A 15,193-nucleotide genomic window follows, 5' to 3' on the forward strand; every position below is an offset into this window, starting at 1 on the left:
TCCACCTCGCTGGCTATCTGGAAAGGTATCGTCAGCTCCTCTCATCTCACCCCTCTATCTCTGCCTCTTTTCTTTCCATTTCCATCATCTCGCCTTTTCACCTGCACCTTTTCTCTCTCGTGCGTCCTCATCTCCCGCCTGATTATTACACCCTTTCTCCCTCTTCTCTGTTATATTTTTTTCATTCTCTTTTCCAGCCTGCTATCTAATTTAGATTTTTTTGTGCCATTCCCAGGAAGATTTGGCTCTGTAGAAACCATTAAATGTACATTTAGCCTCTTATTTTGTCAGAGAGAGGAGAGATTGTCGTCACTGTATGTGCTGTAGTTATTACTTATGGTGAATACGCTTTTAGTCACACACACTTTCACATTAGCACACCAGCCTTCGTCGCCTCCTCTATAGTGAAGCAGTGATGCGTGCTGTTCTCTGCGCCTCACCAGGAATACAGTATGTGCTGATGTTTTGGGACAAGACAGGAAGTCGTCTGAGCACACACACCCCTATTCTCTTCCTACTGAACACAATGCACGGGTGTGCGCCCACATTCACACCCACTGTCTGTTGGCTTGAATATCCACTGGCTTAAAGCTGGGGCTCCTGAGCTAAAAACAGTCGGAGTAAACGAGCTTTCCTTTGTTTCAGCTCCACAACGGCGCGACTGAGGATAATTGGTGTTGGCCTCACATGACTCAGATGTAACAGTGCCATTTAAACAAAATGAACGGTCCTGTCCCACTGAGTTCCTGCACATGGCAGGAGTCTTTGTTTAGTGTGGATGCTGTTGCAGGTCTTCCTCTAAATTGTGATGAGTTTGACCACATGGGTCGGTGTGTTATATGATGGAAAATTGGCCCATTTGTTGGCCAGTTTGTCTTGATTTTCTCTGCAGAACAATGAGAAATATTTTCCTTTTCCTTTAAGTAACTACAAATAAACTGCAACCAGCATTAGATACTGGAGACCCACTGTCTATGGCTCACAACTTTTTACTTGGATTATCACTGCTTTCAGTGGTCTCCCTGACAAACCCACATTCCCCCAAGCAGTGACATCTGCATCCAGCCTCAAGTCTTGTGAACCATCTTAGGATATTAATCAGCCAGACACCATGTGACACAAGCCACATGCCTGTCTTAAAGCGTTTAGAGCATAGGATAAAGCCATGCGGTCATAGCCAATGATATGGTTACTAATACTCCTCAACAGCACGCATCCGGAAACAATACGGGCCTTAATGGACAAAGATGGATAAGGATGCTATCCGAGTCAATAGTGACCCATCCCAGATATGCTGTGTGTGTACTCATCTGACAGTGTGCATACGAGTGCTTTCGCTCTTGTGCTGTCATTAAAACCAAGAAGGACATTTATTTGTATAAACTGGATGATGTAATGTTTCAGACTGAGAGGGGAAAAGGAGAGCAGATGGTCAGTTGTCTGTCTGTCTCAATAAACGTAATAAGCAGAGACCATATCTGGGGCGATGGGGCACCAGCAGAGCTCACAGCTGAGATGATATGAGCTAGATTAAGTCTTGGACTTGTGTCAAGTCTTTGAGCTGCTCAGGTCAGATGCCAGCCTTATTTATGATGTAATCTCAAAAGCAAAATCAAAAAAGCAATCTGACTCAGATAGACTTTATCTAGAGATGCATATTTCATCATATTCTTCCTGCAGACACAAATGCTAGTGATGCATAGGCCCATCATGATATCTGCTTTTGTTGGACAATATATTGCCCTGGGAATGATTGTTAAAAATGATATTATTGTCATTTTAGGACAATTGTTTCGCCACTGAGATAATGATTATATATATGGCATAATAATTCAAGTACACACTTTCAAAAAAATATTAAACATTTGGCACGGGGGTACAGTGATTCAGGCAATATCCTGCCAAACCCAGCTTTTGACACTTTTTGTTGGGTCGTGTCCACTTATGGATAAGTGGCTGAGAGGAGATATGTAAGACAAGATTTGCAGGGTATGTCGTGACTTAATAATCGTGGCAGGCCCTTTGATTAGCTGAAGACAAGGGCAGACTGTACTTTGGACTCTGTTTTTATTCTCAAGTTATCAACTCTGAAACTTGCCTGAGATCAATGCCAATTTTGAGCTGAAATATTTTCTCATTGGCTGCGTCTGTTGCTGTTCGCTTGTAGCTGATAAATCATAACAAGGATAGTGTTAAAATACTTGTGCAATCCCATGCTGGCCATTTATCTAAGAGTGACAATGCTGGCGGTCCACATAAGCTCACTCTGGAAACATTAAGTCCGAGAAGGGGGAGGCTATCTTTATGGTGCCATTAAAACAAAAGGAGACAGTGATTCTTTTTAATACCTTTCTCCTTGAAGCGACTCCTCTTCCATCCACTAACATCATCAACAGTGCTGTCCTAAAATCCTTAGAGGGGGGATTTATAATGGCATGCCCGTTTTTACAGCAATCAACACTCTCCGGCAAGTTTTTACAAACTGGCGGCACAAGCCAACTCCAGCGCTCTGTGGTGTCGAGGGTCAGTCGGGCTCATAAACGGAGGGTGTGGGGAGGAGAAAGCAGAGGGAGGGAGTGGGAGTTGGTAATAAGCTGTTTTGGGCAGAGCAGGCCGCATACCATTATAGTGAACTCAGCAGGGAGAATATAAAGCAGCCCTATGAAGGAATGCATTGGTTTTTGTTGTATAAGAAACGGTTTAGGACAGACTATCCTGCCATCTTAAACTTAAAAAAATATAAATTTAATTAATAAAATATGTCTTCTTAAGTACAACATGATCAGTCAGTTAGTAATCAAACACAATACTGTGTTTATACCCTTAAAAACAATATATCGTGGTTATGTGATTGTCCTCACTTCCCCAGTTTAACACCTGGCTCAGTCCACAGGCTGAACCTGTCCTCACCTGTGGTTTGATGACATCAGCACCTGTACAACCAGCTCCCAAAGCTCAAACCACAACCTGATTACTGGTGTGAGTGGCTGTCGGGAAAACCATGGCTATGTTTGTGGTCGACCGTCATTCCGAGTGGCATTAGTCAGTTTTGATTCAAGTCATGGGGTGGCATGTCGCTGCATGCTGGCTTTGTGATTAGCAATAACAGTACTTGAGGTAGTTTCCTTAAATATCTCCGCAGGTGCAGTTTTGTTTTGTTTTGTAATTTTGTGTTGTCGGTGAATCTCTTTAGTCTGTACACCCTTGGCTGATATAAATGTGGAGCAGGCGCCCTGAACTATCACATTGCAGGTAGGCAGTTGATGTTGAAGTACAGGTGCTGCTTTTTGAGCTATTTCTGGTCAAATTGCAGGAGTCATCAGGAGTCTTTCCTGTGACCATGAGGCTCAACCCTGGTTTTATCTCTATCATATCTCAATTACACAGATCTTTGTTAATGAGCAACAAACCTTTGCTGCTCACAACCCAGTGTACCTGAGACATGCAGACCCCAGTAAAGCTGTGCTTCATTTAGAACTAGCTTGAAGGGGTTTAGTCATCACAACTGGTGTTTGTGTCTATTGTTGTTTGTCAGAAATTATAATGTCATTGTACCGGGGTACAGGGGGTGCACTTACAACAGTTTGCTAAGCTAATGTGGATGTTGTTAAAAAGGTAATGTGAATTTGGTGGAATCATGCAATGTATTGAAATGAAAGCCAGGTAATGTAGATAGATATTTTGTGCAAACACAACTGTCATAAATACAAATCCCAGGTTTCAGATGACCTAACTGGCTAACAGCATCTCCAGTTAGCAGCGGTTGGCGGTTACTGTTGCAACAAGTAAAGCCATCTGTCACTCAGGAAACACTGTAAATTACCGAGAGCCGGGGCAGAGCAGCCAGAACATATTTTCTCGCTAAAGATATGATCCAGTTTCACTGACAGCATTGGGATTTTGTGACATAATGCCGTAAAGCATGACGCACCTCTCCTGGGAGAACGTACCCGCCCACTTAAGTTACGTAAGGCAAATAAAAGTGATCATAGCACAAAGTAGGACTAATGTAGATACTTTCTTTAAAACTGGATAGAAATCTAGGTGTGAGAGATTCTAAATTAGTTAGACATGGGGATATTGCGCAACTTCATATCAAGGATGAGTTCAGGTAAAATTAACAACCTGCTGTTGTGAGTCATCACCTGCTCTGATTGTTGATCCTAGCTGTTGTGCTCTCAAGGCAATGTCAAACACAATGAGCATTAGCTTTATGCTACAGACAACAGTGCAGGCTTAGTGTGAAATTGCCTTGGTGAGCCACTGGTGAAATATTGAACTTACTACATGGTTACTGTGTTACCTTTTGACTCACTTCAGGCACATTGTGGCCTTGACCTACATTCGCCTACCTCTCCCACCTTCTCACACACACACACACACACACATACACACACACACACACACACACACACACACACACACACACACACACACACACACACACAGACACAGGATTTGTCATGGAAAGAAAGACCCAGTCGCACAAACACAGAGGAGAGATTAAGAGTAAACCACTAATCTGACGATGCCTGCATCAGTGTGTTCATGTGTCTGTGTGTGCTCCTTTTTTTCAAATGTGGGCAGGTTTTATGTGATGGCTGCTGCAACCGTTTTTTTCTGAGCAGCTGGAATGAAGGCCTTTGTTTTTCCAGGAATTTCACCCCTGAGAGAAGAAACGGGGAGGAGAAAATATGCTCTCAAGCTCATGTTTGGTTTGTTGTGATTGTCTTAAATGAGATGTTTGAGCAGTTTGTATTTTATTTAAGTGTTGCACTACAGTGAGTCATAAAGGGTAGAGAACAGATGTGAGCTGAAAGAAAGGAAAGAAAGAATTGAAGTGAGAGGATTCGATGGAGAAGATTTGGGAAGATTTAAAGATGGAGACAGAGAGAGTCTGTGTCTGCTCTTCATGTGTTATTGGAGTGACAAGGGCTGCATGCCTGGAGACACCCTGGGGCTCTCAACCCTGTGTTCACCAGCCAAATCAGACACAATGTTCATAAACTGTTCAGAGCACTGAGACGGTGCCGTTCGCTATCCAACAACCTCAAGCTGCTTAGTATGAAACACTGTGGCTGATACACTCTTTGCCTCATGCAGAATGTTCATGCAGAACTAGATTTGGAGGATAAGGTTGGGCACACACACACACACCTGTCACAATCGCAAACATGCAGCACATGGTGTGTGAGTGTGTTTGATGAGGTGATGAATTCCACATAGAGGTTTGGCCACAGCACATTCCCCCTGCATTCCAGTCTGAAGCAGACGTTGTGTAAGATGGCCAGTGGTCTGATTCAGAGAGATCATCGTGTGTGTGTGTGTGTGTGTGTGTGTGTGTGTGTGTGTGTGTGTGTGTTGTGTTGTGTTTCATGCACTTACGGCCTCGTCATAAACACACATTGTAGCTGGCAACCCCTTCTCCCTCCCTCTGATATTTAACAACTGCAGGCAGAACAGGGACAGTTGTGCACTGTAGCCCCAGAGCTAACACACACACACACACACACACACACACACACACACACACACACACACACACACACACACACACACACACACACACACACACACACACACACACTAGCACATATTTCTGCAACATTGTGTGTCTGAAGTAACGTCTGTTGGCGTATAATCCCATTTACTTCTGAAAACACAAGTGTTTATTGACATGGGGAACGAGTAAAGGAAGAATCTGTGTGATGTAGTGCCCACAGTCTGTCTACTGTCTCAGAGTGGCAGCTGTCACAAACACACATGCACACACACGCACCCGCACACACACACACACGTACACAGGGTGTCAGAGTCAGAGAAGCAATTGTCCTTGTACTTCTTGCTGCTCCAGCCCGCGAATGTGTGAGTATATTTTCCCCTCGTCCTTGTATTTGCCACTGATTTAAGTCTGGGAAACAAACAGGGAGGACAGCAACAATGAGTGACAACAGTCAGATTATTGCAGATTAACAGGCTAACAAAAACGACTGTGATGCAAAGGCTTTAAGTGTGATTTTCATGTTTTTAATGATTGTTTATTGTGTGTTATGACCCGGTGGCTCACGGTACTCCCTTCAAAAAATCATTCTGCAACTGATAGAGCTGAGCAGCAAGAATTTATTCTTGGCTGACGTACTTAAGCAAAACTAATATTGAGCGAACGGGGACGTCGTCTGAGGCTGGTGTTTCTATTGTCCGGCTTTTTCCCAGCTCCTTGACCATCAAGGGTAGCAGCAAGACAGGTCTGGATCAGGTTTTATCACTCCAGCCGGGCTGATGGCTTGAAAGTCAGCCCAGCAAGGTGCTTTTTAAGACAGGGGGTTCAATTTGTTTCAGTGCCTGCCTTCCTTACACGCACTCACATACACACACACTACTTTTGTACTTAGGAACAAGGCGTTTGTTTTGGCAGGCCACCTGCCACAGAGAGGGAGAGAGAGAAAGGGCACCGGCTCTTGTCCTCCACTAAACTGATTTACGTTGGCACTAAAACAGAACTCATAAGGGCTTTTTATACACCTCAAGACTTGCCAGTCAGCTTGTTCCCCCGGCCAAGGCAGGAAGGAAATGATACAAGATACCACAATATACAATACTGCTTTGTTGTCCGACCTCTTGAAAATTGCTCTTACCTCCTCTGAAATTTGTCTTGGCTGACTGGACCACTCAAATATGATGTGGGGACAGTTGTTTTTGGCACCTGGAAAGTGCTAGCTCATAGTTTGGATATCCTTTCCTCTTCACCAAGTGCCTTTTGGTCACTTTTTTCCCTGCTAATATAGTAATGATTTGATAATATTTAATGACATAATGACAGAATATCAGATCTTAGGTTGCCTGTTTTGAGTTATGTTAACCCCAAGGGCACTCTAGCAACACTCTCCATTTGGAGTTATTAACACATACTCTGCTGTCATTCAGCTGTTATTGAAAAGGGAGGAACACTATGAGCACATTTTCATGGACAGTGACAGATGGGCTGAGATATTTTTTTTTTTTGATAATATTCCAGTGACTTATTGCAATAATGTTGACATTCTCTGATAATCCTCAGCAGACAGAGTGATTGCTTTGTTGGAGCGTTGAGATTTTTGGTGTGTTAAGAGGACGGTTTAGCTTTAGTGTGGGTAACACTGGTGGTGTGACCCCCCCGCCCCCGAGACAGCTCTCTGATTGGAACATATGTCAGACTCTTGGGCTAAGTAGGCGTAAATGACTAGCCTGCACTATGCCTACCTGTGTGTCCAAGTGTGTATTTATTCAGACCACTGAAATAGTTTGAGCAACCCACATTCTCTACCCTGTAATAATGTCATTCAGACTTTTCCTGTGTTTGTGTCCATCTGCATGTGTGTTGTCTGTCTGGGGATTGCCACCCATCCCTCAGTCGGTTGGTGTGTCGGGGGATGGTAATCCATTCTTCCCATATTCAGATAGTGGCGGTGAGATTAGGCAGACCCTGGGAGAGGATTAAGGCTTCAGCGCTAGGCTCCCCTTCTATTTTATAGCCTCCTCTCTAACCATCCTACCCCCAACTCCTGCTTCCTGCTGCCTCCTTGTGCTGTTCAATCCTCTACCCACCCCTCACCCACCTCCCTTTTCCTCCTCCGGGCAGATCTCCAATCTCTGGAGTGTGTTGGCTGCTGAGTGAAGAGGTGGAGGACAGATTAAGAAAGAGACCCATTAGGTTTTTTTATGTGTGTATTTTGATTTGCATGCGCAAAACGTATTATTCCTTTGGTTTATACAGAGGGGAGGGGATGCAGTTGGTGTGTGTGTCTTGTTAGCGATATAAACCGTAGTGCATTCACTCAATGGTTAGGTTACAATAATGGACTAAGTGGTCCTAGAGTGTGTTTTTCTTAAAAAAAAATTTGCATTCATTCAGACACACAAACCTTTTTTCAAACCCCCAATTCCACCCGCTCACCTTTTTCTGTCATCCCAGATGTGACCCACATGTTGCAGTGCAGTGCAGAGGGTAGAGAATTTATCCGAGTGCCTCTCCTCTTCCTCCTGCCTCGCCAACATCTCCCGCTCTTTCTCCCCTCCAGTGGCGAGTGCTGTAATTGATATGCCACCGGCAATAAATCAGCGCAGCTCTAGGGCTGAACAGCGACCATTATCTGAACGGACAGGTTTAGCTGCTTTGGAGAAGAGGGTGAGAGAGGGAGAGTTGATCCAACTCAGCCCACAAGAGTCACCGACACCTCACCACTTCACCAGCTTTTTCCTTACGACCCCCAATTCTTCTCAGGATTCCTGCCACTGTTAAGCTAAATAAACAAAATGAAGGGAAGCTGTGGAAGAACCTCTCCTTTCTGTTATGTCTTCTACTTCATTTTCCGACCCTCATTCTAATTCCCAGTGTCCATAGGGGTGCAGTACAGTCCTGTCAATTGATAGGGCGTCCAGATATCAAATCCAATCAACTTGGCCCCTTACAGCCCGTCCTCTCTAATGCTTTCCCCTGATGTGATAACGGCCTCGGCTCCCTCGATACGGTGGCTGCCCATTCCCAAAGCCACAGACACGCTCCAGCCCAAAATGATTGACATGTTTTTCCTTGATGGTGCCAGATATGGCTCGCAACCTTGTTCCAGCGCTCTTCCCACCATTTCACTTTTCACTCTGGAGGAAATTGAAATTGAAGAGGGTTTGGAAGGATAAGGAGGGAGAGTGAAAAAATAGAGAAATAAGAGAAATATGTGTAAGAAGCTGAGTGATTGCTAAATCCTCAACAGTTGAGCATGTCCGCCATGGTGGGATGGAAGTTCTCTGTTTCTGTTTCCTCTTCTGTTGGCTTTGAAGTTTATATAATGGTAATATAAACTTAGAGTTGCATTTATGTATTGCTTTTTTTGACATAGTGCATATGCAGATTCATATTCTGATAGCAGATGTAAAAGTGCCGGCCTGCTCACCAGGAGGAAACAGTGCTTTCTAACCAAAGGGCCCCACAGTATTTTAATGTTCAGGCATTCATATATAAACTTACACACAGATGAAACAGCCATCAGGTGCAATTTGGGGTTCAGTATATTACCCAAGGATATGCAGTCAGGAATTAAACTCCCAGACCTCCATTTAGAAGACTACCCATATCTGCCCTCTATGCCACTTGTCTTTTCCCGAACACGTGTGTGTCGTGATGTCATTGCATTGTTACCGGGATAGATAACAAACAGCTGGAGACCCCCAGATGCAATTTGTTGTTTGATTCACACTCTCTTCCATCAAGCCGCGGCTGGCCTAAATGAAGAGGAATTACTGTAGGGACGTCTTTTTTCCAAGCGCTCTCTCGTTCTTTATCAGGCTCTCTCATTTGCTCGCTTGCTCACTCACTCCGCCTCATTGTATCTTTTGCTCACTTGGAAATGACAAAGGAAAATGAGGCAGCCGGCCCTCTCTACGTGCCACAGTGCCTTAAATTGACATCTGCTCTCGTTGCGCAGCGCGACCATACCATTGAGCAAGAAATTAGTTTTTTTTATAGGCCGGCTCGTCACTTTATTGCGGCTGCTTATGTGGAAGAGACTGTGATCGGCATCGAGTCGTTTTAATCTCAGAGTGGAGAGTGGAGGGATATCTGATGACTGCAGCTCAGGCCTCTCTGTCTGCTGGTGCCTTGATCCACAGAGCTCCCCAGGTGTTTGATTCAAGCACATGTAGCTCTGATTAAAATGCAGAAGAAGTGCTGGCTTTTGTTTGGCGCCCGTTGCTTCTCCTCTCCTCTCCTCTCCTCTCCTCTCCTCTCCTCTCCTCTCCTCTCCTCTCCTCTCCTCTCCTCTCCTCTCCTCTCCTCTCTCTGTCTGTCTGCACAGTTTCTCCTCCTCTCTGCCTCATACTCTCTTTTCTCTTTTCTTGTTCTGTCCCTCTTTCTCACCCTGTTTTTTCTTCTCTCCTGTGCATTTGTCTTCTGCCGGCTTTTCATTTGTGGAAATTGGATGACACCACCTCTCCCTGAACCGGGCGAGCTCTGTCTCAACTGAGCTATGGTTTGCTATTCCATGAACATCACCACTACAATTTCTCTTCTCTCCTGCTCCCCCCCTCTCTTTTTCTTTTCTCTCTCACACACTGTTTGCAGCAGCAGTGACTAAAATTGATGTGCAATTCAATGACTCCTCTTACTGAGGTGTTTAATTCTTTCAATACTTGCAAAAGCAATCTTTTACCACTCTTGCACACATTTCTGCCAGGACAGTTTTGTGAAACACAAAAGAAAGGGGTTCTGAAACACTCAGATTCATCCCTCTGAGCTTAGTATACTGACCACACTCCCTGACCAGTCTGCCTGCTGATTGATAGACAGATAGCCTCGCTTCTGAGTGGCTGACCTCATGGGGAACAGAAGGGAAAGGAATCGAGATAAGGAGAAAAAGAAAGAAAAAACCCACATTCCTCCTTGCCTCTTTTCTCTCTCTATCCTTCTTTTGATTATCCTCTATCTCATATTTTGTCTCCCTCATCTCCCTCCCCTCCTCTTCCTCCCCTACTCATCTCTCTGTAGTGTCTCTCATCTTTTCCAATTCGGTGTGATCATAAAACACCCTTCACACAGACACTTTGATAGTCAAGGTGAAATTGAAGCGTGGGGTCTGTGGAAGAGTTGCGTCCTGTTTTGCATAATCAGCATTTACAGGAGAACTAATGTCCCAGTATTGCAGGAACATGATTGGCCTGTCAAGCAGTAGCACGGGCCCGGCAAACCCTGCTCCTCATCCTCATTGTATTGCCGTTGGAGGACACCCAAAGGAGCAAATGTTCTTCCAGACTCTTCCTCTTCTCTTCAGAATTAGCTGAATTGAGATGACATTGACAATGCGGAAGTAGTGTCATTCACACTGAAACTGAAATGTGTTATTTTAAGACTGAAATAGCACTATGTAAAGAATAGACACCCCAAGTGGTTACAAGGTAAATAAACCCAGGAAGTCTATTTTGAGAAACACTAGTCCTCAAATAGTGACCGTTCTGATGGATATTAAAGATTGGTATGGGATTCACGATTAGTAGGAATGATCTTTTCTGCAAAAAATGTTTCATTTTTTTCACTGAAAAAATGTTAAAATCATGATGTCGTGACATTTGTTGGAGTTCGTACCGAAAAATATGTTTTCTTAAATCTGGAGAACAAGGTTTGTAGGCCAGGACATCCCTGCAGCACTACTTCTTCATTATAATGTTGTTTTGTAACACATTAAAACTTTCATAAAAAAAAAAAAAAAATGCAATTAATTCTGCAGCCCAAATGATACCAGTCAATTTTCCCCTGTCTGGAGAATCTAAGGGTAAACGGCAGGACTGAGCAATCAATGTCACAAGGTTTTTTATTTGGTGCGTGTGCTTCGATGAAAGATAATGCTGTGTTCAACCACGTTGAATTGCATTCAACTTTACCACAAGCTACGCTATAGCCTTTGTTGTCTGTCTTCACATGGCTTTAATTATATAGGTTATTGAATATTGGTAGACATTCTGGTTTTAAATGTACTGACTGTCATTGCTGGCCGAGCCGAGGGGGCAGGATTGGCTTTATTTGAGTGTTGAAAGATAGGGACCCTTCAAAAACCATCAGTGGATATTAAGAATAGTGCTGTATGCAGCAACCATCAAGGGTTTTTATATTTCTCTCTGCTCTCTCTCTTATGTTTGTCCTGATATATACATTCTATGTTGTAATCACAGATCCCAGAGGGAACGCAGTGTGTGTTTGGTGACCTGGTATGCTGCAATGAGAGGCTGATGTCTGCATACATTCACCAGAACTGCAGGCGTAATTACAATAAGGGGTTACTGGATGGTGTGTTGATACCGTTGAAACCATGACAGGAAAGCTTTCGAGCAGACCTGGCTATAAATTGCTTGCTGTCAATGTATCAGTGCCCACAGGCATTTTTTCACACACGCACGCCTCCACCGAAGCCACCATAGTGAAGTTCTGAAATATTAAAGAGTCCAGTGTTGTGAGTCTATAACTCATTTCTGGCAACACTGGCATTATGTGTACAGAGCCTTTAATAATCTTCCGTGCCTCTCCTGCTATCTTCACTCATAATTAAATGCAGACACACATTTGCCTTCCAGACTTGATTTGATATCATTTATTTATCAGCAGGGCAAATGTCAGCTTGAATGTCTTCTAATTTTGGCTGTGCAGTGTGTGAGCCTTTTAGGCCTCGGTGCTTGCTTGATGCATAATCAATAGGAAATGTTTCTTGGACACTCACCGTGTTTCTCCTCTCTGCCTTCCAGGGCTCCCACCTCGTGCCTCTGTGGATGATGTTCCTGATGACGGCTTGCAACGCTGAGAACAGGACAGTGGATCAATAGGAGTTTTGCTTCCCCTCCCCTCATCCTTCTCTCTCTCCCCCTCAAACTGTCCTACCCTATTCTTTGATAGAAGAGCAGAAACGAAAGAACATCCTGACTTGGGACTTGGCACTAGAGCTTGTACTCCTCATCCTACTCCTCTCTTCTCCTTCCCCACCCCCCTAAGCCTTGCCTCTAGACAGCCCAGATATGTGTCCCCTAGCTCGGTCAGCGGCTGCCCCTAGCCAGGGGAACTTTTTTCTCCTTTTGGGACTTTTACTTATCATGAGCTCATCCCTCTCTGGAGGCCAACCCCCACCCTTCAAACGATTTACCCCTTCTGATTGGGGGCTTACACATTTGGCCATCCACAACAAAACTGGAGAGGTCTATGTGGGAGCTGTCAACTGGATTTTCAAGCTGTCTAGCAACCTGACCAAACTTCGCAGCCACATGACTGGCCCAGTGGTGGACAATGAGAAGTGCTACCCACCGCCAAGCGTCCAGTCCTGCCCCCATGACCTGGCCCAGACCCCCAATGTGAACAAGCTCCTTCTCATAGACTATGCACAGAACCGCCTCATTGCCTGTGGCAGCACTTCGCAGGGGATCTGTCAGTTCCTGCGTCTGGATGATCTCTTTAAGCTTGGCGAGCCCCACCACCGCAAGGAGCACTACCTCTCCAGTGTGGCAGAGTCGGGCACCATGTCCGGGGTCATCATAAGCTCCCCCCACAGTCCAACCAGCAAGCTTTTCATTGGAACCCCCATTGATGGCAAGTCTGAGTACTTCCCAACATTGTCCAGCCGCAAGCTGATGGAGAATGAAGAAAATGCCGACATGTTCAGCTTCGTCTATCAGGATGAGTTTGTCTCCTCTCAGCTGAAGATCCCCTCGGACACTTTGTCCAAGTTCCCTGCTTTCGACATCTACTACGTTTACAGCTTCAGCAGTGAGCAGTTTGTCTATTATCTGACAATGCAACTGGATACCCAACTCACCTCACCTGATGCCAGTGGAGAGCAGTTCTTCACCTCCAAAATTGTCCGCCTCTGTGTGGACGACCCCAAGTTTTACTCTTATGTCGAGTTCCCAATTGGCTGCACAAAAGATGGGGTAGAGTACCGCCTGGTGCAGGATGCATTCTTGGCTCGGCCGGGCCGGCAGCTGGCCAACTCTCTGGGGATCTCTGAGAATGAAGACATCCTCTTCACAGTCTTCTCTCAGGGTCAGAAGAATCGGGCCAAACCACCTAAAGAGTCAGCATTGTGCCTCTTCACCCTTAGGAAGATAAAAGAGAAGATCAAAGAAAGAATTCAGTCCTGCTACAAGGGAGACGGGAAACTCTCCTTACCCTGGCTGCTCAACAAGGAGCTCGCCTGCATCAACTCGGTAAGCCCCAATTTCTTGTTTGTGCTTTTTCAACCGCTCTTTTCATCTTAATGAATCTGTTAACTTATCAGTCAAGACATGAGTTACATTTTGATAGTGCTCACATTAATGCACACTGCATTATCATTAGTTGGCCCTTTCGGGAACTAGTTGATGTTACTTGGATCTTTGTCAGTTTAGGATGAACATCCTAGTCAAATGGAAATGTTGCCTTTTTAAACTCTTGTGCATTGAGTAAATGTGCAGACATTTCCCCTTCATTGAATATCATTGAAGCTTAGGCAGCACAGTGGCGCAGTGGTGAGCGCTGTAGCCACACAGCAAGAACGTTCTAGGTTTGAGACCCTGGGGTTGGGTTTGGTACCCAGCATGGCCTTCTGTGCACAGTCCAAAGATGTGCATGTTAAGTTAATCGGACACTCATTCGCACATAGATGCAAATATGATTGTGAATGGTTCCTTGTCTTTATTGTCATCCCTATATATGCCAGCTCCTGTTTTTTGATAGCCATTCACCTACGTGATGTGTGTGACAAGTTACTCATCTTCTATCTTTACGAACTAGTCTAATATAATGGGAAACTGTGACACCGAGGCTTTCCTGGATATAGCTTTTTCTCAATATCATTGCTGAAATACTGGTGCTAGCAGAAATGAGCATACACACATACAGTAGTCATTCAGATATTATAGACTACTCTTAATTTGTCCCTGAGAATGTCTGCTGTTCCTGTTTCCCCTCCACTCTACCCTTTCTTTTTGTCCGCCTGCTAATTGAATACTGGCCCACCCATGTTACATTCATTCATAAGGACCACCGCTGCCAGCCTGCAGTAATTAACAATATGAAGTGTGAAGAGCTCTTATTTCTTTCTCTTGCCGTCTTCTATTTCACTTTTATTCTGCCCATTTCCCCTCTCTCCACAAGCCCTTGGTGCTTTGATTTAGTCAGACAGGGGACATCATTAGCCCAGTCCCCTGGATTTGTGAAATGTCACTCAGGAGTAGTTCTCCAGCACACCCACACCCACACACTCCCGTACACAGTGTGGTTCGATGCACTGCAGTGTGAGATCCTGGGGGATAGCACGAGCTAGATTTGGTTTTCACTAACTGATCCACGGTGCATGGCCCTGCATGTGTTACAGAGACACACATCCATGCACTCGCGCTGGAGACATTAAGGTTGTACACTGCAGTGCACAGCTTAGTTTTTTTCTGTAGTGAACTTAAATAATTGCTCACATCCTTTATTTTCACCCCTTTTCTCCCACTCTCTTCAGGATCCATCTAATTGAATCCTCTTATATCTTTGTTCCATCTCTTAGTGTTTAGCGTGCCTCACTCTTAGTTGACCACCTGTCTCAGCGACCTCATCTTCCATCCTGTACGCTCTTTAAATTCACCCATCCATCCCCTCTGTCTTGCTCTCTGTTAAAATAGCTCAATTAAAAGAACCATTTTTAAAGCTTTCTCTTTAAAT

At 44.6% G+C, this 15,193-nt stretch overlaps 1 protein-coding gene across 4 annotated transcripts in view; it reads left to right on the forward strand.

Annotated features, from left to right (window-relative positions):
* The window catches only part of plxna1b (plexin A1b), a 189,371-nt gene that overhangs the window by 25,038 nt on the left and 149,140 nt on the right, over window positions 1-15,193 (forward strand). For all 4 annotated transcript variants that reach the window (XM_037100800.1, XM_037100802.1, XM_037100801.1 and 1 more), the window contains exon 2: window positions 12,262-13,710. In XM_037100800.1, coding sequence (XP_036956695.1) covers window positions 12,529-13,710 — 1,182 coding nt within the window. In that variant the 5' untranslated portion in view covers window positions 12,262-12,528. The remainder of the gene's footprint in view (window positions 1-12,261; window positions 13,711-15,193) is intronic.

The sequence above is a fragment of the Acanthopagrus latus genome, chromosome 6, assembly GCF_904848185.1.
Source record: "Acanthopagrus latus isolate v.2019 chromosome 6, fAcaLat1.1, whole genome shotgun sequence".
NCBI classification, from domain to species: Eukaryota; Metazoa; Chordata; class Actinopteri; order Spariformes; family Sparidae; genus Acanthopagrus; species Acanthopagrus latus.